Source organism: Exophiala bonariae, assembly GCF_035927105.1.
Source record: "Exophiala bonariae strain CCFEE 5792 chromosome Unknown scaffold_31, whole genome shotgun sequence".
Classification (NCBI taxonomy): Eukaryota; Fungi; Ascomycota; class Eurotiomycetes; order Chaetothyriales; family Herpotrichiellaceae; genus Exophiala; species Exophiala bonariae.
In genome coordinates this window covers 129,597-152,987 of record NW_027042506.1, presented here as the reverse complement: position 1 = coordinate 152,987, position 23,391 = coordinate 129,597, and the positions used below count along the sequence as shown (strand labels likewise).

Here is a 23,391-nt window from a genome sequence, read left to right as displayed (position 1 = left end):
CGACTCCGAAAAGGCTTCGCCTACTTGTAACTTGCCGGGATATCTTAGCGAATATGCAAATGAGTTGGGGCGTCCCCGCACCTGAGCTGAAATTCCCAAAGGTGCCGCTGAGATGGGAGAGCTGAAAAATTCTTAATTGGAGGCTGCACATGTTATGTTCATGGACATGACGTTGACATTGCGACAATTGCCAGTGGCCGAAGCACTCTTATCTTATCCAACCGGCTGGCTACTTTTAGACTTCACTCAAGCTATGCTAACAGAAATCGTGGGAGGCATGGCTTTTGATTTCCTTCACTACTCCAATATCGTCCAATCAGGTATATCCCAAGTCCTTGCCGCCATGGTGGCTGTTGCAGCAGCAAATGCCCAAGCGCATGTCATGTAAACGCTCAAGCCCATGCCCTGATACCAGGGCCCATGAAATCCATTGGCATTGCTGTCTTCCGCTTGACCAGTCCCAAAGGCACTTGAAGCAAAATCAGAATTGTTTGGTGAAGACTGTATGAATCCCATGACCGCATAAAACTGTGAAATCAAAACCAATACTGCACCGATAAGGAGGAAGACAATGGTGAGCAAATTGACTACTGAGACCGCACTTTTAAGAGGACCCGTTCTGCCGGACTGTGTCGGTTCTTCGGAGGGGTGTTGTGCAGGGTAGTCAGTAACTGTTTTTGGTCTGGTTTCGCACGAACTTGGATCAACGACTGGAGCTTTGGGCGACTTCGTGCTAGACATCATCTGGAAAGCCGCCAAAATCACCATAAATATTGCGAGGAGAGCACCCAAAGAGATGAACACCGTGCCAGATATCGCGAAGTCGCCAGCGAGGTGGACCTGTTGGCAGAGCCGAGCATCACCCCTGTTTCGGAGAGCAGTGGTATCAGAGCTGTTCGTAGTGGTGTTCAGTGTAGTAGGAAGCTCGCAGCTTGTGCGACCCCAGCCATATGGTCTATAGTGGTTACAGGATGGAGCGTAAGACACCAAGATCGAATGCTTAACGTCTTGATCATCCGTATACTCCTTGAAGGTTGGGGTTGCGGTACAAATTCTAAAAGGACTCCTGTAAGATGTATAGTTCGGATGTTTCCAATCCTCCGGCACTGAACTGTCGTAATGATCTCTCTGAGCCCATTTGTTCGAAGTGATGCCCAGGAGAACAAAAACAAAAGCCAGAACGGCAAACGAAAAGGCTGCAAAGATTGCAATAGAACGGCCAGGGCGTGAAAACATTGTAGGCAGTTGGATAAGCCTAATTGTCACAGGACACAAGAAGTCAGGAGCACACTGAGAATATTGGATGATGTTGGACGAGGCGTCAATATTATCAATGTGTTTGTCAGAAGTTGATTAAGGGATAGATTCGAATTGACGGACTGTGAGTGATCTAGAAGGGCAGTCCCTCGGCCTTAGAGTTTGAGAGGGGAGCAAGCCTCCTCCTTGTCAGACTTCGCAGCTTAGAAAATGGCTGGCTGATAAAAAACGCCGAGTAAGCATCATCAGCTGGGGAACTCGGTTAGCCTATCCTCGTCCTTTGCCGCTGTCCTGCATGGTGCAAACACCGATGGCTTTCAGCTCCTCAACTTTGCGAACATTCGCGACCTGTTCAACCATCTCAGACAGCAAGCACTACTCCTGTTTCTGAACGCTACAGCTGGCACCGCATCGCCTAGCTGTGAGTGGGGGATATGGAGCCTCGAGGAGTGCCGTTGAGTCGTGGAAGCACAATGTCCACCAAAATCATTCTATGGCACAAAAACAATTTGACGTCAGGGCAAGCTCTACCATCATTTATATCTTCGGATGGCATTGCTTGATCTTTTGTGTTACTTACTTAAGCATAAATTAGATCGGGGCACTGTGATATAACAATTTCAAAATCGATGCAACAACGAGGTAGGCTTTTTTAACATGGCTGAAGATACGATCAACAATATCTGCATTCCTATCCACTTGGATGCGTTTGTCTTGTCACCGGGGAGCTGTGATGGACAAAGCTCCATTGCACCTTTCACCCAGCCAAATTACACGTCTCTTCGTCTTGACAGCCATCTCATCCAACACGATGTGGTGGATCACGTTGACTTTCACTCATCTTCCCCAGCCTGGATGAACCCTCGCATTGCGGACCTCGGACGGCCACCTGGCGATACACCTACCAATGCCAACTTTACCAACAAACGGCAGAATCGTATGGGAGTGCATCTCTCATGGTCACTCCCCCGATTTTATCGCAGTGCCACAGCAAGTGGGAAACGGCCTAGGACATCAGATAAACCTGAGGATAGTCCCAATCCAAATCCTATATTCCAACAACTTCCCAATCGCTGGCTAGTAATCAGGAGAGTCAACAACTGGACTAAAGCATGCCCATTAGATGAGTGGCAGTCCTGGGTTATAGAGAGTGATGCAGTCCAGAAGATTACTGAAATCACAGATCCCAACATTGACATCGAAAGCGAGCTGGCTCCATTTGTGGACTATCACAATGATACAAATAGCAAGCAACCGTCCAGCTCCCGGGACAAGATCGCTCTTGGGCAGAATGACCCGCAACTTTTCGCCTCCCAGACAGAGATATTCCTAGGCCAGAAATTCAATCTTCAAGACTGGACAGAATCAAAGGCAAACCGCCACTTGAAAAGCTTCACGGTCATGAGCTCCTCAAATCCACTTTTCGCGGACAACGCACTTCACAATATCAATGTTCTCTCACTCATCGACAACTTTCAATTCAAAGACGGCCAAAATACCAAATACCTCGACAAGGTCGAATGTGATTATTTTGTTCTTGGATGGCATGCTGATGCAACCTCCGATCCACTGAATTCTATAGCGCCTAAGTCACCTAAAGACCTTGCTTCGCGGCTCTCAAACATGCTCATGACCTTGAGCCCACAGCTGGCGGACGATGATGCAATAGCAAGATCTCCAGACCCCAGAAGAACACTCCTCCACGGTGCCATCTATGGAGTTGCGTACGATTACAACTACAACCCAAATGCACCTCCGCCTGATCCGAAAGATCCAAATGCGAAGCCACTCATCGTCAACCTTGCCAACAAAAGTGCTCATAAATTCACTGATGATTTTGACATGGAACCGCTCTCGGTCGGGACCACGCCTCTGGACGGGATATTGACTTTCCTGCAGGCCCACCAAGCTAGTTCTGAGGCAACATTTGGTCAGGATACGAAAACAACTGTTGACTTGCTTCTGAGCATTTCTCAGCTGCTTTACGCCACTGGAGACAACTACGATTCGAGGATCCAGGCTCAAGACCTGATCGCGCAGCAAAACTTTTCCAGAACAGATGGCGGTTTGAGCTGGATATTCAATGCTCCCACGCAGCCCGGAAACCCTCCGGTGTTCCCGAACAGTACCACACAAACGCAGCTGGCGCATCTCAACGAGGCTCAGTCAAGGTTGGACACAGCTCAGCGAAAGTGCAAATCATTGCAATGGCAGCTTTTTGCGGAATGGTGGAAGTTTTCAAGCCTCTCCATTTCAACAAGTATGGGCAAAACCGAGCTAGAAAACACGTTGCGCCCGATCAGGACGCGCGTGAAGCAGTTAGTGGACTTGATCACGGCGACAAACAAGTATATTACTTCGCTGACCGACTTCCTGAAACCAAGCCAAAATGTTGCGATGTACAAGCAAACTGCCAAAGAACCATATCGAGGCAGACTTGATCCGACTTTATGTATAGCCGGTCTGGAGTCGGGCTGGCCGAAAGATTGGGATAAAAGCCTCCCAATACGTCTTCATCAAGAGCTCGCCAAAGATGACAGTACTGCAGATACTATCTTCGGCAACAAAACTTCAAACCCGATACCGATTGACAGAGATCTCCACATAACTGCACGAAGAATTTTGACAGAGTGCGTACGGAATTCGAAGACGCACAATGGCTCAACTAAGAGCGATGGAACGTTTGACCCGCCCAATGTGACTGGATTCCAGAATTGGGGCAATCGAATTCCCTTTGTGCCACTGTTTATCGAGTGGGAAGGCTTATATTATCATGTTGGACCAATGAAAGATAAATGGGACATTGAATTGCGTCCTACCGCTATCGGACATCATCACCCTACTGTTCGCTATACTCCCAAGGAGGTATTGTCCGACAATGCGCAGAACCATGAGGATTTCAGAACGGTCAGTGGAAGAGTATTGGTCCTTCCACAGCCTGTCTTCAGTCTGCAAGCGCTAGTCAAACAAGTCATCGATGATGCATCGAACAATAGCGGTTTGACTGATACGGACAAGGCCATTATACGAGATCATATTCAAAAGATTCAATTTGTGTCAGCACCTTTGTCTGGTCTGACGAATCACCTTTTGACGAGAGTCGAGGGAGCGCACGTCAAGCCCAATGTGAGGACTCAGGACGCAAAAGATCCAGCTTCAAGAACTGTGCAACCTCTTGCAGCGGCCTTTCAGCCAACCATCAATATTAACGGAGCAGAACTCCAGCTTATCGACGCAGAGAGCGCTCTTACGCCTTATGGCGACTTCTTCCCCTTCAATACCGGAGAATATCCTGGTGTACCCTTCAAACCGGTCACTCATGGCCAGATGATTCTGACTAAGTTGAACATTGTTGATAAATTTGGGCAAGCAATATGTATGCCCAAGGTGCGTCGACGGAGGCGACAACCGGCACAACTCCCGACATCAAACATTTATCCTTGTCTCAGTGACTATCTATCTCCAGATGCCGTTGAGAGTCCAGACGGCAGCGCAAAGGTTCTGAATACGGTGCTACCTGATCCTAAGCACGCCCAACTCGTGCCTGGACAGTGGCCACCATGTCAGTACATACAGCTTCCACCTGGCATCAATCAAGATGCCAAGATCAATGGCTCCTTTCTGGTCCGTGACACCCTTGACGTCGTCTCGAAGGAATATACTCCTTGGCGCGAGGCTACCGACTATGACCCCATGATCTGGGGCTGGATCATCATCAACTATGCTGATAATGGTCTTCAACTCTTCCTTGGCGATGGTACTTTCTATGCTGAGATCCGTCGTGGAGGTGTTGAAGGTACAAATGTCTCTCCAAAATGGCTCCCATTTGAGAAACGGAAGACTGGTGATGAACCCCAGAATGCTGAAGAAGAACAGCTTTACGAACTGCTGCAAAAGTTGCGAGACCCCCAGTATTTCCAGTTGTTTGCTGATATGATCAATGGGTCCATCGTGAACATGCCGTTCCCGCCTTCGGATTACAGCGCATATGCCAATGCCATCATCGGAAAACCACTCGCACTCGTCAACGTTGGCTGGAGTCTGGAACTTGCAGAACCTGCCATCAAATCACAGAATAGTCTTGGTAACCGACCGCAGTGGGAAGGCAACGTCAATAACAATGCCAAAAGTACCCAACCAACAAATGAGAGCTGGGAGACGCGAATTAACCAGTGGAATGCAGAGATCTCCAACGACTTCGAAGGCAGCGAAATCAGCCAGTACCAGTTCGCACTCAAGATTGGGGATATTGAGCGAAACTATGACGGTGTGGTGGGATATTGGTACGCCGATAATACCCAAAAATCATCTGTTTCTCACTGGGAGACGACGTACACATACTTCTATGTCACCTGGGATAATCTACTTGCAGGTACATCTCTGCACCTTCCAGGAACGACTCGACCCTCGACCTATACTGTTGTGACCGGTGATACTTTCCAGTCAATCGCGACATCTCTCAAAGTCACCGCAGCGGCTCTTAAGAGTGCGAATCCACAGATTCCGGAGCCAACTGCTCCAAGTAAAGATGGAAAGACCAACACTTTCCAGGCTATCCAGCCTTCAAACTTCCTGCAACTGTCACCATACTACATTGATCCCCTCGCATTTACTTCAAGCATCAGTCTAACTGTCCCCCAGATTTCGACGGTGGCGGCACCTGATCCCTCAATTTCTTTCCTTGCTGCGCGAGCTTCAAAATATACGGTCACACCAATGTTGTTGGATCCATACACATCTATACATGGGTACAGTCCCGTTCTGCCCACCAAAATACTCACTCTACCTCCATTCGCCATCCAACAGGCCTTTCAGAAGATGCATGCATTTTTCCATCTTGGTCCCTTGCTTCTCACTAGTGATGTGCCGCCTACTATCCAGTTAGCAAAGAACCCTCCATCGCTGCAACCACCAACAACTCCAACGCTTGTCAGTCCAGCTACACCAGTAGTCAATCCGACCCCACCAACACTTGTATCAACGACCCCGCTCAACGTCGTCAATATCCCTGTGTCTGGCCGAAAGGGGACGTGGAGCTGGTTTCAGCCTTATGCTACAAACGATGATGCACAGCTGAAACCCGAGTATGTAGAGATGCCAGTGGAAGAGGATCAGGGTAATAAGAAGTTTGTGAAAGGTCCTTACACATTCATTGAGGGGTATCTGCAACTTCTTGGTAGCCTTGCACAGAAGCAAGCCGTACAGAAGGCCGTCAACGGTTAGACAGCATAAGACGAATCTGGATAATATTGCACGGGTGCGGATCATAGCTCTAGTTACTCGGTATGTAAGGGTGGCGGAGGTTGGAAAATCAAGGCTTGTGCGGACCTTGATAGCTCGACAAGGCTATGTTGAATGAAAAGGAACGGCCACATAGATGTAGTGGAATCACTGGTTTATGTTGCATACCGCTTTCCAAAAAGCCTCCCCCTTCAGCACCATTTAATGCTAGCATTTCTGTATGTTTTATATGGTGAGTGATGAATTGCAAGCTGGAAAACGATGTGGTGGTTGGATGAAAGATCTTGAGTGGCGTCGCCGCTTTATGAACCCACATACTATGTACCTGGTCGTCAGCCTTAGATGCGCTAGCAACTAGCCTCCCGAGGAGCCGCTACTAGCGCGGATGAGCGAAATCACGTGCTTTCGAAAGTTCATCGCCAAGACCGCGCTGAGGATGACTCAACCACTGGCACTACTAGCATCATCTTTTGATTTCCATCTGATCTATCCATAAATTCTTTTGTGTATCATGATTTTTCCATCATGGTCACTTACACATCTACAGAAAAGCAGCAATGACTGAAAAATCAAAGACCACTCTCACAAGCCTTCCGTTTCCTCCCATCACTGCTTCACATATCCTGAACTGCTCTTTTCATACGTGGCATCCGCTGTTCAGGTCTCTAACCCCCAAATCTAGACTGGTTCCCTTGACACAGCCTTTCCTGGACTATCTCCGTGCTGATGGCATTGTCTTGCCTCCAGAAGCCAATGCTGATGACAGTGGATATGAGGACGAGGAAGAAGAAAACGAGAACATAGATCCTTCCGACCAATGGCTCAGTGTCCATGAATCTATTCGCGAAACTATTGAGACTCTTGGGGGCAAAGTCCTACCGAAGTTGAACTGGTCAGCACCAAAAGACGCCACATGGATTTCGGCAACAAACGACATGGAATGTCGCACACCTAATGATGTTTACTTATTGCTCAAATCCAGCGATTTTATCACGCACGACCTTGAACAAGCGTTCGATGGATGCGTGGACCAAGCCGAAATTCCATATCACTTGGTTCTGCGAAAATCTTTTAATCTCAATCCCTCACTCGAATTTCGATGTTTTGTCCGGAACAAACGATTGATAGCAATCAGTCAGCGTGAGATGAATTACTTCGAATTTCTCTTCGATTTGAGGGATTCCTTCAGAGCGAAAATACAGGAATTTGTTGAGAGGATATCTGACTTTCCTGAGTCGAACTTCGTCTTCGATGTCTATATACCACCACCACATGAGAAATTATGGCTGATCGACATTAATCCATGGGCTCCAAGGACTGACCCTCTACTGTTCTCCTGGCTCGAAATACTGCAATTACCGGAACCAGAAGCAGGTACAATATTCGATCCAGAGTTCAGATTGGTACAGCGAGATGATCCAGAGGCTTATCAGTTTGCGTCTACCAAATACAGTGCACATAAGCTACCGAGAGAAGTTGTTGACGCCAGTATGGCTCCTGGTGGCATGAAAAGTATGATGGAGGAATGGAATAAAGTCATGAATAAGGAGCTTGGTGACTCGTCAGACGATGAAGGTCCCTGAAGAGTTCATCCTGACAATGATCATCGACATTCTGTGACAGGCACGGTTGTGGCATAAGGCATACGGGCGCTATCGCTGTGGATGTGCATTGCAATCCTTCAGAGCAGAGATTGGTTATGACGCCGGGAGGCCCGCTCGTCTCTCCGCAGGTCCAGCTATCTAGCATCAGTGCATACAGATGTCAGCACCGCGCAACAGTCTCGACCTACCACGTCTTTTAATCACTTGTCTGAGGGTGATTCTATGATTATGCAAGTCTGACCCACGACATCATCGCTACGACCAGTTCGAGAGACTTCATTTTGAAAGATGAGAAGGCCGACCACGACCATGAAGCTGACGCGCGTGACTGAGCAGAATCATTCTGAATAGCAGCCTTGCCAGGAAATCATCGAGGATCAAGCGCCGACGGCGCGTAGTCGTATATGGGCATCTCAGGCTAATTTGCACACTTAGAATATATCATATATGTAGAGTTAATGAAATCAAAGACCCAAAACAGGATTGTTGGCCTATCTGGCTATCTGGAGGCAATGCTCACCAAGGCCTAACTCAAAGTGATCGGAGGGACGGAGGAGCACCGGTATCTTTTTTTAGGTTTCGCTCCAAACGATACTCCAAACATTTGCCCCTTGGACTTTCGAGTCCTCCCTCATCTACCTTCCACGTGTTCTTATAAAGGTTTCACCATGATCGCGATTCGGAAATTCAGTAAGAACTTGGATCCTGCACCCCGCATCCGCCTGTAAACGCTGGAATCCCTGTGCATTTAGAATCGACCACACGCACAGACTGAGCAAAAACGTCAAGCAGCTTATCTCAGGCGCCACCAACTCGGAGTTTTCTGTCAACCATGCTTTCAATATCAGCTTTCAGAACTGCAATTTATCCTAGGTACCGCATTAATGAGCTCGTCTCGTCCGGGCGCCTGGCTACGCGCCATAGGTGCCAAGTATGTGACTGCTCGCAAAGGCTACAAAGGTCAGCCCTTCTCCTTCGCGAGCAACAATTACCTTGAACCATCAGTTTGAACCCGAAACATGATCCCCCTCAAATGCGCGGTAGATTCTTTTACTGATTCTAAACAGCTTTGGAAAATCTAGACGACAGCACGATCGAATTAAGGACCATTGGTTCGACACATGTGCAAGATGATCATTATCCTACCCAGGAAGAACTCGAAGTTTTACCACGAATTTCTGATGTTATTTCATGGCGCGTCTACACAGTGGCCTTCGTTGAGCTATGCGAGCGATTCTCCTACTATGGCACAGTTATTCTGTTCCAGAATTTTGTGCAACGGAAACTCCAAACTCCCACAGGCAAGGCTCTGAACCCTGGTGGTGATGTCAACAACAACCCTGGTGCTTTGGGCCAGGGACAGCAAATCGCTACCGGAATGAGTACATTCTTTTCCTTCTGGTGTTATGTCACCCCATTGATGGGAGCTTGGCTAGCTGACACCTATCTTGGAAGGTAGTTATCAATTTCCCACCATGATCAGTTGAACGTTCTAACATGCAAAGGTTTAACACAATCATGATTTCCATTGGATGTGCTCTTGTTGGTCATGGAGTCTTGGTTCTGGCCGCTAACCCATCCGTCCTGGAGAATTCCCAGATCGCCTTTGCGGCATTCATCGTTGCCATTCTCATATTCGGCTTGGGTACAGGGGGATTCAAACCAAACATTTCACCACTCATCGCTGAGCAGATTGTTGGGGACAAACTTCGGGTCGAGCTTAATCAAAAGGGCGAACGCGTCATTATTGATCCAGCCCAAACCTCAGCCAGAGTCTACAACTGGTTTTATCTTTTCATCAATATCGGAGCTTTGATCGGGCAGATCTCGATGTCGTACGCCGCACTTTATGTCGGTTACTATCTTGCATTTCTTCTTCCGACAATATTGTTTCTCTTCTGTCCCGTGGTACTACTCGTCTTCAAGAGCCACTATCACCTAACTCCGCCTCAAGGTTCAGTTCTTGGGCCTGCCGTAAAACTCCTTCTCTACGCCACGAAAGGCTGTTGGAATTGGAATCCAATCAAGACGGTCCGCAACATGCGGAGTGCGAATTTCTGGGATCAAGTTCGACCATCTCAAATCCCGGCTGCTGAACGTCCTGACTGGATGCAGTTCGATGACGTGTATGTCGATGAAGTCCGCCGCGGTTTCAAGGCTTGTACCGTATTTCTTTGGTACCCCTTGTACTGGGTTACCTACAATCAGCTTAACAACAACTTGACCTCTCAGGCCAATGTCATGCAGCACAAGGGCGTTCCCCCTGAGATTGTCAGTAATCTCGATCCACTGACTCTCATCATCCTCATCCCTATCTGCGATCTTGTCATTTTCCCAGCACTGCAGAAACGAGGAATTAACTTCACACCAATTAAGAAGATCACTCTAGGATTTTGGACCGGAGCTGCCGCGATGGTGTATGCCTGCTTCATCCAAAATTATATCTATAGTCACAACGAATGTGGGAGATATCCGAGCGAGGGCTTACCGGATGGAAGCGACTGTCCGGCAGCTGACATTTCCATCTGGTATCAAACGCCCATTTACGTCCTCATCGCAATCAGCGAGATTCTTGCCGCCATCACCAGCTTGAACTATGCCTTCACAAAGGCGCCGAAGAACATGCGTTCCATGGTACAGGCATTTGCGCTTTTCATGACGGCAATTGCGAACGCAATTGGGGAGGCACTGCTGGGTCTCTCCACCGATCCTCTTTTGGTTTGGAACTATGCGATCATGGCCATTATTGCATTCGTGGCAGGTGGGCTCTTCTGGATCTCTCATCGTCATCTCGACGCCGAAGAAGACATGCTGAATCAGTTGCCAACGGGCAGAATGGCGCCCAAAGAGCAACTGACGGGGCAGGGTCAAGGTCTGGATTCGGAAGATAACAGCATCGCAACTCGTGCTAACATGCGTTCTGCTGCTCGAAGTGCAGGGAAGCATGGCCGGGTTAGCAGCGGAGGAAGCAGGAAATGATTAAACCATACTTTTCGCGTGAAGGTCACGACTGGCGCAAAGCTCGGATGTGCAACCCCATCCTTCTCCATTTCTCACTCCGTCCTTACATGCCTTTGGTTGACTGTTGTGGCTGGCTTGTTAGCATTGGGCGTTAGATCAGGAAAATGGTAGACTGTGCGATCTTTTATGTCCAGAAGATTTGCCATGTTATTAAATACTAACTATCACTATCCGATTATGACGATGAACGCCCAAATAAGTAAAAATGGCAGTTCTCGAAGTTTCCCAACCACAATCATCGCTGCAAAGGATAAGATGCTGATCACTTCCCACAAAATTAGAAATACAGTTCAGCGGAAAGTCGCTGTTTTTCCGTCTCCTTTCTCGACGTCGACGGGATGCACATCGTCGAAGCATTAGGATGCAACATCATGTTGTTTTGCGACACAACGGAACTGGTCTCCGTCATGTGCTGATGGTCGAGTGATATTATTGGCTCTGCGAATATTGGCGTTGGTAGAGACGCAGAGGACGATGCAGAAGAGGTGCTCTTCTTCGCACTTCGGGACCACCAGTGATCATGGTGATTGGCATCGACTGGCCGCTCTTTGGTTAACTTGTTTCGTGATTTTTTCGAATATGCGTTATTCATGTCGTTGTCGTGCGGTTCGGGCGAGAAGTTCAACTTCCTGTCGCCGAGATATTTGTCTAGCCGAGAAATGAAGAATGGGTCTTTGTGCTTGGGGCTGGTGATCGAGATCTATGGATCACAGTTGAAGGAAAGGGACTGTAGAGGTGCCTTGTGCAAAGCTGGTAGAGTCTTTGATGGCTCAAGTGGTCTGGAGCTGCGTCGGATTAATCAATGAACTCATGAGATCTCGCCTTGCATATATGCGACCTATGCTTTAAAAATGCGTGTGCATTCATTCTATTCCAACTATTAGCCTGAAACAGCTACAGCATGAATACTCAAAGCCCAGCTCTCAAGATGGTCCATTCTGAGGCTCTTCGTGTCAGGGCGCGCAACCGACCAATTGCAAGCAGGCGAGCAGCTCCCTGCCCAGGGCTCAGCCACTCGCATCGGCTACAAAAAAGCATAATGGTCATAGGCGTTGCCAGTCCAGCCAACGAGAATTGCCCTTTAGGCCTGAGGTTTTTAATCCTTACTTAAAAATGGAACTCGAGTTTTGTTACGGTAGTATTATTCCGCATGTAACTATGCTACAAAGTCGCATGGTCGCATCATCAAAGTGATTTGGTATGTGTGGTGCGCTGGGATCATAATCTAGTTAGTGATGGGACATCTGCTTCCACTTTTCATCGATAGACTGACACCCGGGGGCATCGCACGGTTGCACAACGCAGGCTGCTCAATGATGAGGAGAGTACGGATAGATTGCATGCACTGACTAAGTAACTATACATCTACAGAGCTATCATTCAATACAAACTTTATCACGACGTATTATAGATAGCTTCTGGGTGAAAAGGTGCGGCGCTCCTGCCCAAGGAATTCTGGTATAGACTGGATGACAGGGCGCAATTCGATTTGTCTTTATCTCATTCACCGCCATGCAATGGAAAAGCCATTGAGGTTGCTGTTCATATGCTGCTGGTTGAAGCCTAGATCGCATGATGGGCATAATGGTCTGAGCACCCTTCAGGCTTGATAGGCACTGTGCAGTAATGATTACGTGGAATCGTCGCGGCCACATCATTTTGATCTCCTACACGAGCCCAGGATCGTACTTGTCTGCCCCCAGGAGCAGTCCCGTGAAATTTGGAGCTCTGTCAAATTTCAATTTAATAGACAATACGATATCGGCAGCTGTGATTCCACTAGTAGCTTTACTTGTTTTGGATTAACTATCTATGCATCTAGAAAGATGGCCATTCGAAAGCTCAGAAAAGTTGCACAACCACTGGGGTGTATATGCAACGCCACGAAGCCCACAGACACTCACATACTAATGATTTATTGTCCGGAAGTGGCAGATGCAAGAGATAATAAATGGACTAGTAGCGAGTCGTTCTTCTAACATTCGTACTTGTACTGGCATGTAAGTGAAGTATATAGAATAATACGAACTAGTTCGATAATCAACGGGAATCGTTAAAGTGAATCCTTGCTTCGGCAGAGCCGATCGGCGAAGGGTGACTTGGGCACTTCTTTCTGTGGTGGAGTCCATCGAGTCGCTTAGCAGAATCATTGTGTCATGAGGTTTTCTAAGACACCCATACCGAGTAGTCTGAAAAGGATGAACCGACACACACGTAGATTCCGCTGAGAAACGATGTCCTAATAATAATGTCTTTTCGGAAGCGGAAGAATGGCATACATCGAAGAGATCAAAGTTGAAGGGCATGACATATTCTTAAATGCTTTGATTGCCTCGGGCTCGGTAGTGACAGTTAGTGGCTGGACCCTGAACATTTTACGTGAACCAGGCGTCAAATGGTCCCCTTGGTGTGCATGGGTGTCGTTCCTGGTGTGCTTGGGCAGCCAACGGTTATGGTAGAGATTCAACTCCTGCCCGCTTCCGCTAGCGACTCAAGCCTATCTGGGACTCGATCTTGGTACACATCCATCAGCCTCCCGGGAAGGACTTCCCTAGTCAACTCTTTACCAGGGTCAGCATTTCTTGGAGTGGTCTCGACCAAGTCCGAAAATTGACCTCCATCACCATGGATGGCTTGCTTGTCCGCGAATGTGGCTTTCTAACCTTCTTACAAAGTCACATACGCCTCTCTGGAGGCGCTTTGGTCTGTGCCACCAACTAAGCAAAGATAAAGCTGCTATTCTTTCCCTCAGATAATTCTTTCCCATCGCGGCCGACTTTTGGTCATCGGGTGGCAGCTTCATGCCGGCCCTAAGATGAATATCACCGATCCCCGGATTGGTTCAGGGAGGGATAATAACACATCTCCAGGGTTTTCGCGCATTGCTTCTGGGACAAACTCACCATCGGTGACCGGCCTCTTATCGACCATAATACCGGTCGGAATCTGGACTGCGGTCTCTGTACTCATCTTCCTCGTTCTGCGCCGCAGGTGCCATCGAGTTTATGCACCGAGAGCACTGCTGAAAAGTCTTGAACCACAGTAAGTTAATTGTAGAAGTCGCTTGTTAATTGGTAGCGAAAATATCCCATGGCTGCCATGCTAACACTACGTTAGCGAGAGGAGCGCACTCCTCCCAACAGGATGGTTCAACTGGTACACCTCGTTTTATCGAGTTCCGGACAGATTTGTTCTTAATCATTCGTCTATTGATGGCTATCTTTTTCTCCGATTCCTGCGAGTACTGGCGGTGATCTGCATCGTGGGAATACTTCTGCTATGGCCAACTCTTATCCCATTGCACATCACTGGTGGCGCGGGAAACAAAGCATTGGACGCTTTGACCATGGGTAACGTGGTCAGCGGGAGACGTCTTTACGCGCATGCTGCACTCGCCTGGGCTTACTTTGGTATGGGCACTCCTGAGACGATCGAAGTGTCAATAACATTGACGACCTGGTTCTAGCTTTCATCTTATACATGGTCTCGCGAGAATGCGTATATTTCATCAATCTTCGACAGGCGTACCTCCTGTCGGATTTCTACGCCAATCGATTATCGTCCCGCACGGTATTATATCTGAACGTTCCACGACAGTACCTCGACGAGGATAGGCTTCGATGGGTACTTGGTAAATCTGTTAAAAGGATATGGATCCCCCAAATCACCGACGAGTTGGACAGGCTGATCAAAGAACGAGATCAGACAGCATTACGACTGGAACAGGCAGAATTCGCTCTTATTCGAATGGCAAACATTGCTAGGACTCGAGCGTTAAAGAAGCACAAGAGTGATGGCGTAGAAAAAGTACAGCACCCTCCGTTTGACTTCGAGTCTACTGCAAAGGGTGGTCCTCCCGAGACGAAAGCCATCCAGTTTATGGAAAGCCCGGACTCACCATCAAGCGCGTCTACGTCAGCTCGTGAGCCAACTCTGCCTGATGTGGCGGGATCAGTTGCTGCCCAGTGGATATCGCATAGCTCTCGTCCACGCCATCGACCCATCGCCAATGCTTTGAGAAGCGTTGATACTATCAAATTTTCACGAACCCAGATCAAGAAGCTCAACTCCAAGATTCGACATGAGCGGCAGGCGCAATTGTTCAAAACGGACAATTTCATGCCCGCTGTATTCGTGGAGTTTGAGACTCTTACGGATGCTCAAGATGCCTTTCAGACCCTGACCCACCATCGCCCGCTCCACATGGCACATCGCTACCTCGGTGTCCGACCTTATGAAATCATATGGAGCTCACTCTCGATGTCCTGGTGGGAGACGATCCTACGAAAATTTTCCATTCAAGCATTCATCTGTGCTCTGATCATATTCTGGGCGTTGCCTTGTGCGGCAGTTGGTTTTATTTCCAACATCCAATCCCTATCAGAATCAGTTAGCTTTCTGAGCTGGCTGCAAAAGCTCCCTAGTGCCATCAAGGGTGTTCTCAGCGGAGTGCTTCCCGCGCTTGCATTGTCTTTTTTGATGAGCATCGTGCCAGGGATTTTGAGATGTAAGACACAGGCCGCTCCTTTTTCCTTTAAACCCAGCTAATAGCAGCCATAGTCCTCGCTCGGTTGGCTGGATTACCAACTCTCACTAAGATTGAGCTTTTTGTCCAGAACGCATATTTCGCCTTCCAAGTCGTCCAAGTCTTCCTGATAACAACCTTGACCTCTGCCGCCTCTGCTGCCCTTGGTGAATTACTACAAGATCCAACGCTTGTGAAGAATCTCCTCGCACAGAATTTACCAAAGGCTTCCAACTTCTACCTCAACTACTTCCTTCTTCAAGGTCTCTTCTTTGGATCTGCCCATCTGGTCCAGGTCTTCAACCTATTCAAATTCCATGTTTTCCAGCGCTTCGCCAAAGATGCCAGGAAAACTTATGTCAAATGGCATCGGCTTGAAAAGATTCATTGGGGAGGAGTGTATCCTGTGTACACCAATCTTGGGGTGATTAGTAAGTTGTAGCTTGATAGTCGGCATGAGGAATTTGAGCTGATGAAACTTTAACAGCGATCACTTACTCCTTGATTGCACCAGTCATCCTCGGATTCGCGCTTCTCGGTGTTGCTTTCCTGCATGCTGTGTGGCGATACAACCTCATCTATGTCTATGATTCGGAAATAGATACTCGTGGGTTGGTCTACCCTCGAGCATTGATGCAATTACTTTTAGGGCTTTACTTTGCTGAGGTCTGTCTCTTCGGCTTATTCTCGCTCCGAGGAGCTTTTGGTCCGGTTGTAATGATAGCCGCTTTATTGGTGATAACTGGACTGGTACACCATTCATTAATTAATGCACTGGGGCCCCTTCTTTGGAGCCTACCAAAGAGTCTTACCGTGGAACGAGATCAACCGATGCGGACTCCGGGTCTGGCTGGACCTGGATACGACGCTGAAGATCCTGAACGTTTTGGTCGCCCTGAGCGGCAAAATAATGATATACAGGAGCAAGATTCGGACGACGAGGTACAACATGAAATTGGAGCTGACAGGGCTGTGGAAGGTCTTGACGGTGTTGCAGACACGCTTAAGGGGGGTTTTAAGGTTTCAATGAAGAAGAGGATCGATGCAAGTCTTCCAGAGCTCAACGTGGGACTTGGTGCGCTCGCCTCTTTCTGGAGACGATGGCTGTCGCCGGAACCCAATACAAAATCGAATTTCTTACTTCGGTTTCTTCATCCAGAGGTGTACTCCGACTACACTGTGCTGAGGCGAATGGTGCCCACGGATTTGCCAGAGCCAAAATACCCGGAAGAACTTGAGAAGGACATCTACTATCCGCCGTCACACTTTGCGAAGCCACCGTGTCTATGGATACCGCGAGACCCGGCCGGCGTGAGTCGACAAGAAGTCGCGCACACCGAAAAGGCGATCCCCATGACTGATGAACATGTGAGCATGGATGAACATGGACGACTGAAGATCGATCTGGAAACCAGTCGACTTGTCTTCGACATTGATCGACTGAGATATTGATCGACTGAGATATTGATCGACTGAGATATTGATCGACTGAGATATTGATCTCAGGATCATGTGGAAGAATAGGTTACAATTTTGATGTATGTATAGTAACGAGATACCCATACCTGAGTTTTAAGTCAAGAGAAAGTAATGGAGTTTTTGGAGCCGCGGTGAATATCGATCTCATACCAATTGCCGTTTCACTTTCACCCGGGTGCGCTTCTGCACACCTTCCTTAGGCAAGTAACAATAGCCTTCCAAGGCGTCTAGGCATGGTCAGGGGCACGTTGCGCCAGGGATGGGCAGCCTGAGGCATCCGGAAGTTCGCTTGGGAAGTCGATGGCCCCCGGAGACTCAGGTTTATCCGTAGTTGACTCTTGGCGTGGAGTTGGGGGACAACTTTCTCAGTAACTCACTAGTAACCATCAGAATCCCAGTGAATCGTGAATGCGACTGCCCTCGCACTGGCAACATTTCTCGTTGTTCAAGTTGTCATTCACGTCAAGTGCTGCGCGCCCTCCGCGCTCGATTTTGCTCACACTCAATTTTTGACCTGAGCATCTACTTCGTTTTCAGGCTGACATTGTCACTTTCCTCTGCCTCCAATACTGTTGTCCTCAAAATCCCCTCCCGATACGAACCCGCCATGCCTTGAATAAAGTCCGTCTTTCCACACGTTCCAACATAATCTACTTTCTTTGATCACCAGGGCGTCAATATGGCAACAACAGCCATCAGGAATGGCAGTACAACTGTTGCCGGAGGCATCAATCCATCCTCCCGCTTCGCTGACATTCCTGCGGCCCTCGATATTCCCGTCTCAGGCGGCGTTGAGGCCGATGAAGCAGTCGAGGTCAACTTGGAGGATCTCGAAGACCCAACTGAGCTCATTCAGCTTCTTGAAAATGAGAAAGCTGCGAAGAATCTCTGGATCACAATCTCCCTTGCCTATGCCAAACAAGCACAGATCGACCATGCAATGGAAATTCTGCACAAGGGCCTGAGTTCGCTGGCAAGGAGTGGCCCCAAGGAGCGCCTAAGTCTTCTCACATGTGTGGCCTGGCTGGACCTTCTGAAGAGCAGGCAGGCCCCTCGTGTTCTTCCCGAGGTACAACAACCCTCAGACTTCAAAACGAAAGACAGCTATCTCAAAGAAGCAACATCGACCATCAACGAAGCCCTCCGCATCAACCCTGCGTTCCCTCCCCTGTACCTCACCCAAGGCGTTCTTTCCCTCCTACGAGCCTCCCTACAGTCGTCGACCAAAGCGGGCGCCGACGCTGAAAGAGCAGAGTCTCTGAAACAGGCTTTAAAGTCCTTTGATGATGCGCTGAGACTATCTGAGGGCCGAAATTTGATGGCAAAGATGGGCCGAGCAAGAACACTATACCTCCAAAGACAATTTCCGCAGGCTCTGCAAACATATCAAGATGTCCTCACCAAAATGCCAGGTCTCACTGACCCAGATCCTAGAATTGGAATTGGCTGCTGTCTGTGGCAGCTGGGTTTTCGAGCGCGAGCCCAAGCAGCTTGGGAGCGCTCACTTGCCTTGAACCCAGATTCCAAGGTGGCGAACGCACTTCTTGGGGTGTACTACCTAGCGGAGAGCGCCAAATATCCTGCTGGAGATCCCGAATTCAATCGACTGTATAAGAAAGCAATGACCGAACACACCAGGAAAGCATACAGTATTGATAAGAGCTTCCCGCTGAGTTGCGCTACATTTGCAAGTTATTTCCTTCTCACCGGTCGTTTTGACACTATGGAACCGTTGGCACGCAAAGCTATCGAGCAAACAGATATCAATGCTATTGCGAGTGATGGTTGGTATCTTCTTGCTCGCAAGGAACACAACAAAGGCGACCTTACCAAGGCGATCGATGCATACAATAAAGCAGATCAAGCACGTGGTGGGCTAGATCGAGGCTATTTTCCCGCCAAATTTGGCTTGATTCAGATCATGGTTCAAACCGGGGATATTCAAGGTGCCAAATTTCGACTAGAATCCATTGGGCAGCTCAGCCGACACACAGAGGCCATGACTCTACTGGGTACGATCTATGCTGAGGAGACCTTTTCAGCTCCAAGCTCTGTAACAAAGGAGGAAAAAGCCGCAACCGCACGAAAAGCCATTTCTTTACTGGAAAGCGTCAGAAAGAGTTGGAACGACGAAAAATCACGCGCCAAACCTGATGAGTCGGTCCTCCTCTATCTTGCACGCCTTTACGAACTAGAGAACTCGGTTGAGAGTCTGAAATGCCTGCAAACAGTCGAGATCATGCAATTGGAGAAAATTCCAGACGAAGACAAGCCTCCACAGCCAGATGGGGAGGAGCCAGATCTTGCGTTAATCCGTGAAAACTTGCCACCTCAACTTCTCAACAATATCGCCTGTTTCCTTTATGGTGCGGAGTCCTTCTCGAATGCTCGTGAGACATTCCAGATTGCTCTCAATGCCTGTGTCAAACTCACTGAGAAGCAAGAAGCAGAGAAGAAGGCAGTTGAGGAAGATAAGATTAGTGCAGAGGATGTCGACAACAGTGATACAGACGCACTTGTCACCACGATATCATACAACCTCGCAAGAACATACGAAGCTCTAGGTCTCGTGCCAGAAGCACAAAAGGTCTACGAAGGCCTTCTTGCTAGACATCCAGACTATACCGATGCTTCGGCTCGTCTTGCATATATCGCACTAGAAGAGTCGCCGCGAGATGAAGGACCTAGGAAGGTGCACCAGGTCTACCAGAACAACCATGCTAACACTGAAGTCCGTGCGCTGATGGGATGGTATCATCATAGTGCGAAGAAGAAGACCAATAACCTTGCTGAAGACACCGAAAACAGACATTATAAGCATACCTTGCAGAACTACGACAAGCATGATCTTTATTCTCTCACAGGAATGGGAAATGTTCACCTGATAATTGCTCGGGACATGCCTCGAAACAACGATGCTGAAAAAGAGAAGCGGACTAAGATGTATGCCAAAGCATATGAGTTCTTCGACAAAGCTCTTCAGCTGGACCCAAAGAATGCATACGCCGCTCAAGGTATTGCAATTGCCCTATGTGATGACAAGAAAGCTTATTCGGACGCACTCCAAATATTCACGAAAGTAAAGGACACCGTGCGAAACGCATCAATTCACACCAATCTTGGGCACGTATTCACCGAGCTCCGTCAGTTCTCACGCGGTGTTGAACATTACGAGTTGGCCCTCAGGGCTGAAGGACGAGGCGACAATACACAATTACTCGCATGCTTATCAAGGGCACAATTGTCAAAGGGAAAGGCAGATCGATCAATAAGCGCTCTGAATACTGCTCTCGAATACATGCAACGCGCCTTGAAGACTCAACCCGACTCTCCACATCTCCAATTCAATGTAGCTTTCATTCAGTTCCAGATTGCACAACACGTTAACCAAGCTAAAGAAACAGATCGTACGCTTGAAGATGTGGACCTTGCAATCGCTGGTCTGGAAGAGGCCATTGAAACGTTCGAGCAAGTTGCTAGACACAAGCAACCACCGTACCCCAAATCCGCTCTAGAACAGCGAGCGGCCATGGGCAAGAACACCATGAGAAATCAGCTCGAAAGAGCTCGGGCGAAACAAGCGACATGGGAGACTGAAAATGCCACCAAGTTGAAAGAAGCCAAAGAGAGACGCCAAGAAGAGCTCCACAGACGTGAAGAAGCGGCTCGTAAACGGAAAGAGGAAGAAGCAGACCGTGCGCGGAAGATCGCAGAGGACAGACGCAGAATCGTGGAAGAGACTGAGCGCATTGCTGAAAATCTACGGGCAGAAGCTGCTGCTCGTGAGGCTGCCGAATACACAGATGATGAAGAAACGGGCGAACGTGTGAAGAGGAAACCCAAGAAAGGTGGCTCTAAACGCAAGAAGCGACACGATGAAGACGGCTTCATCGAGGATGATGGCGATGGCTTCGACGGACGGTCTGAGCGTAGCGTTTCAAGGACACCCCTTTCAGGATCGGATAATGAAGGTGGTGGAGCCTCGGAGAAACCGAAAAAGAAGAGGAGAAAGTTGGAGAGAAGAGGTGAGAAGAAGGAGAAGAAACCGCCGAGAGAGAACAGCAAATTCAAATCTGCAGCTGTGGTTGTTGATTCAGATTCGGACAACGAGTTCGATGCTGCTGAAACTCCGGAGCCTGTGGCAGATACTCCTGGCAGTGATGTGGCAGACGCAGCAGATAGGGATGAAGAGATGGGAGATTCCAGGCCATCTAGAGTCGACGAAGACGAGGATGAAGTCAAACCAAGACAACCCACCCGGCAGCGGAAACAGCCAAGACTGATCGCCGACGATGACGATGACGACGATGAAGACGAAGCTGGGGCTGCTGAGAGAAACGGCACTGCATCAACATCGAGGAATCGAGTTGTCAGTGACGACGACGATGAGTGACACTCACGATGGACTCGACTCGGTCGTTCATTTACTGATATCAAAGTGACCTTCATTTCTGGTTGTTAACGCAATTTGATGCAGGACATGACATGGGTTTCTCGCGGCAAAGACGTGAAGCCCTTCAGGCTACTGCAGCACGTCAAATTCCTGGCTGATGCTCTTCTCATTTTCTATAGTTGCATTCTTGGATGGCCGATTTGAAGCCCAAACCATCAATCATTCATCCCTCGTATTGTTTGGTTTGTTGACCTCATCTTTCCAAGATCCCCCATGTTTCTCGCGTGCGGGGGCCGCCTCTGTTTCCTGCTCTGCATTTCATGTCAAGAACGGCTCTAAGAATTCTATAATACTCGGCAGCACCTTCATGTTCTCATGTGCAACCCCATCGACCACCACAAACGAAGAAGGTATTCCTGCCCCCAGGAATTCATGATAAAGGCTTTCCAACGCCTCTTTGCGATTCGGCAATTGAAAGGAACCCACGGCCTGAGAAAGTGGATCCGACATAGCATTCCTCATCCTTAGCCACTGCAAAAGCCCTCCACCAACATTCTCAACATCATCCCCTCCCACAATCAACTGCACATGCTGCACCTCCTTCAACTTATCGACATTCACCTCCAATCCCCCAAAAACGTCTCCGACTCCTTGTATTCCCCTCGGCCACTCCACCACAGGATCCAACCGAGTTACCACGCCTGGCGCACCCACACTGACGGCGCTGATGCGCTGGGGATGCAAGTAGAAGAAACGCAAGGCAAACTGTCCGCCACCAGAAAACCCCACGAGAAAGACCTTCTCCGTTGCCACCCCCGGCCACCGCGCCGCCACCTCATCCAGCATGGCCAGCAGAATCAAATCATACCGGATGCCGCGGTACGCGAGGAACTTGTAGTTGTGGGCCTCGTTCGGATCGCCGCCCACGCCGGTCGGGAACAAGGGCGCCAGGATCGCAGACCCCGTGCGGTCGGCGAGCGAGACCAGTGACTCTCGTGCACGCTCCGCCCGTCGTCCGCTGCCGTGGATCGTCACGATCAGTGGGAGTTTGCGGCTCGTTATGCTGGGGAGCTCGTAGTGCTGCTTCGGCACGTACATGCAGTACGATGCTTGGGCGCGTGGCTCGAACGTCGACGCTATGAATGGTGTCCGGTCGATCAATTGCGCCGCTCGCCAGTGTTCTGCTGGGATGTCGCTCGTGCCCAGGAGCCGTGTCGTCGCCATGGTTTTTGTTGCGCGCCTGGGGGTTTTGTGGCAAGATTATTGTTGGTCACTGTTTCACCACAGATGTATGTATCCCAGACTATGGGAGCTTTCAACCCTCACTGTGCGATGGTAGCAAGGATATATGTCTCGAGCCGTAAGTTACAGCTTTTCAGCTGGGTTTAGAAGTGAATATATTTGTGTTCAAAATAACTTTAGATTGAATAAAATGTCTCTTATCATATATGTATGTACAATGAATGCTATTGTTTCCCATGTCGTGTCTAGATATATACAATGGTCGTGGTTAGTCGTCAAAATATATGCAGGTAAGTAGTAATCCGCCGATATGCATGCTTCAAATGTTAAAGTCTTTTCGGAATAAACTTTTTGAAGTCGGGAGCGCGCCTCGCACGGCCAAGCGATTGTCGCTCATCCGATGGGCTCTGGCCTTATCACGATTTGTGTTCTTCCTGATCATCAGTTTATGTGTAGTCGAACACATAGAAAATTCTCGAGGCCGAGTTTGGGAAATTGTAATGGTGCTTTGTGGTTATGTCGTCGAGCGCCAAAATCGACTCGAGCTGAAGGTGATACCCTGTTGGCCCCGCGACCCACCGTCAGATTTCGGCAACCTTTCATTATGGATCCATCATTCATGCCTAGGC

General features: G+C 48.7%; 7 protein-coding genes across 7 annotated transcripts; 5 read left to right on the top strand and 2 right to left on the bottom strand.

Annotated features, from left to right (window-relative positions):
* Positions 1–297: 297 nt before the first annotated feature.
* LTR84_008402 (uncharacterized protein) lies at positions 298–1,236 on the bottom strand (the record flags this gene model as incomplete). Its single annotated transcript, XM_064851948.1, has 1 exon — positions 298–1,236. The coding sequence occupies one exon, from the start codon at positions 1,234–1,236 to the stop codon at positions 298–300; it is 939 nt and encodes a 312-aa protein (XP_064701853.1).
* Positions 1,237–1,914: 678 nt separating this feature from the next.
* Positions 1,915–6,480, top strand: LTR84_008401 (uncharacterized protein; the record flags this gene model as incomplete). The annotated part of the gene is made up of 1 exon (XM_064851947.1): positions 1,915–6,480. One exon carries the CDS (start codon positions 1,915–1,917, stop codon positions 6,478–6,480), a length of 4,566 nt encoding a protein of 1,521 aa, XP_064701852.1.
* A 575-nt stretch (positions 6,481–7,055) lies between these two features.
* Positions 7,056–8,081, top strand: LTR84_008400 (uncharacterized protein; the record flags this gene model as incomplete). The annotated part of the gene is made up of 1 exon (XM_064851946.1): positions 7,056–8,081. The coding sequence occupies one exon, from the start codon at positions 7,056–7,058 to the stop codon at positions 8,079–8,081; it is 1,026 nt and encodes a 341-aa protein (XP_064701851.1).
* Positions 8,082–8,986: 905 nt separating this feature from the next.
* Positions 8,987–11,081, top strand: LTR84_008399 (uncharacterized protein; the record flags this gene model as incomplete). The annotated part of the gene is made up of 3 exons (XM_064851945.1): positions 8,987–9,062; positions 9,170–9,557; positions 9,608–11,081. 3 exons carry the CDS (start codon positions 8,987–8,989, stop codon positions 11,079–11,081), a joined length of 1,938 nt encoding a protein of 645 aa, XP_064701850.1.
* A 2,857-nt stretch (positions 11,082–13,938) lies between these two features.
* LTR84_008398 (uncharacterized protein) lies at positions 13,939–17,100 on the top strand (the record flags this gene model as incomplete). The annotated part of the gene is made up of 5 exons (XM_064851944.1): positions 13,939–14,165; positions 14,241–14,533; positions 14,590–15,630; positions 15,684–16,079; positions 16,136–17,100. The coding sequence occupies 5 exons, from the start codon at positions 13,939–13,941 to the stop codon at positions 17,098–17,100; spliced, it is 2,922 nt and encodes a 973-aa protein (XP_064701849.1).
* Positions 17,101–17,806: 706 nt separating this feature from the next.
* On the top strand, positions 17,807–21,520 carry LTR84_008397 (uncharacterized protein; the record flags this gene model as incomplete). The annotated part of the gene is made up of 1 exon (XM_064851943.1): positions 17,807–21,520. One exon carries the CDS (start codon positions 17,807–17,809, stop codon positions 21,518–21,520), a length of 3,714 nt encoding a protein of 1,237 aa, XP_064701848.1.
* A 318-nt stretch (positions 21,521–21,838) lies between these two features.
* LTR84_008396 (uncharacterized protein) lies at positions 21,839–22,744 on the bottom strand (the record flags this gene model as incomplete). Its single annotated transcript, XM_064851942.1, has 1 exon — positions 21,839–22,744. One exon carries the CDS (start codon positions 22,742–22,744, stop codon positions 21,839–21,841), a length of 906 nt encoding a protein of 301 aa, XP_064701847.1.
* Positions 22,745–23,391: the final 647 nt, after the last annotated feature.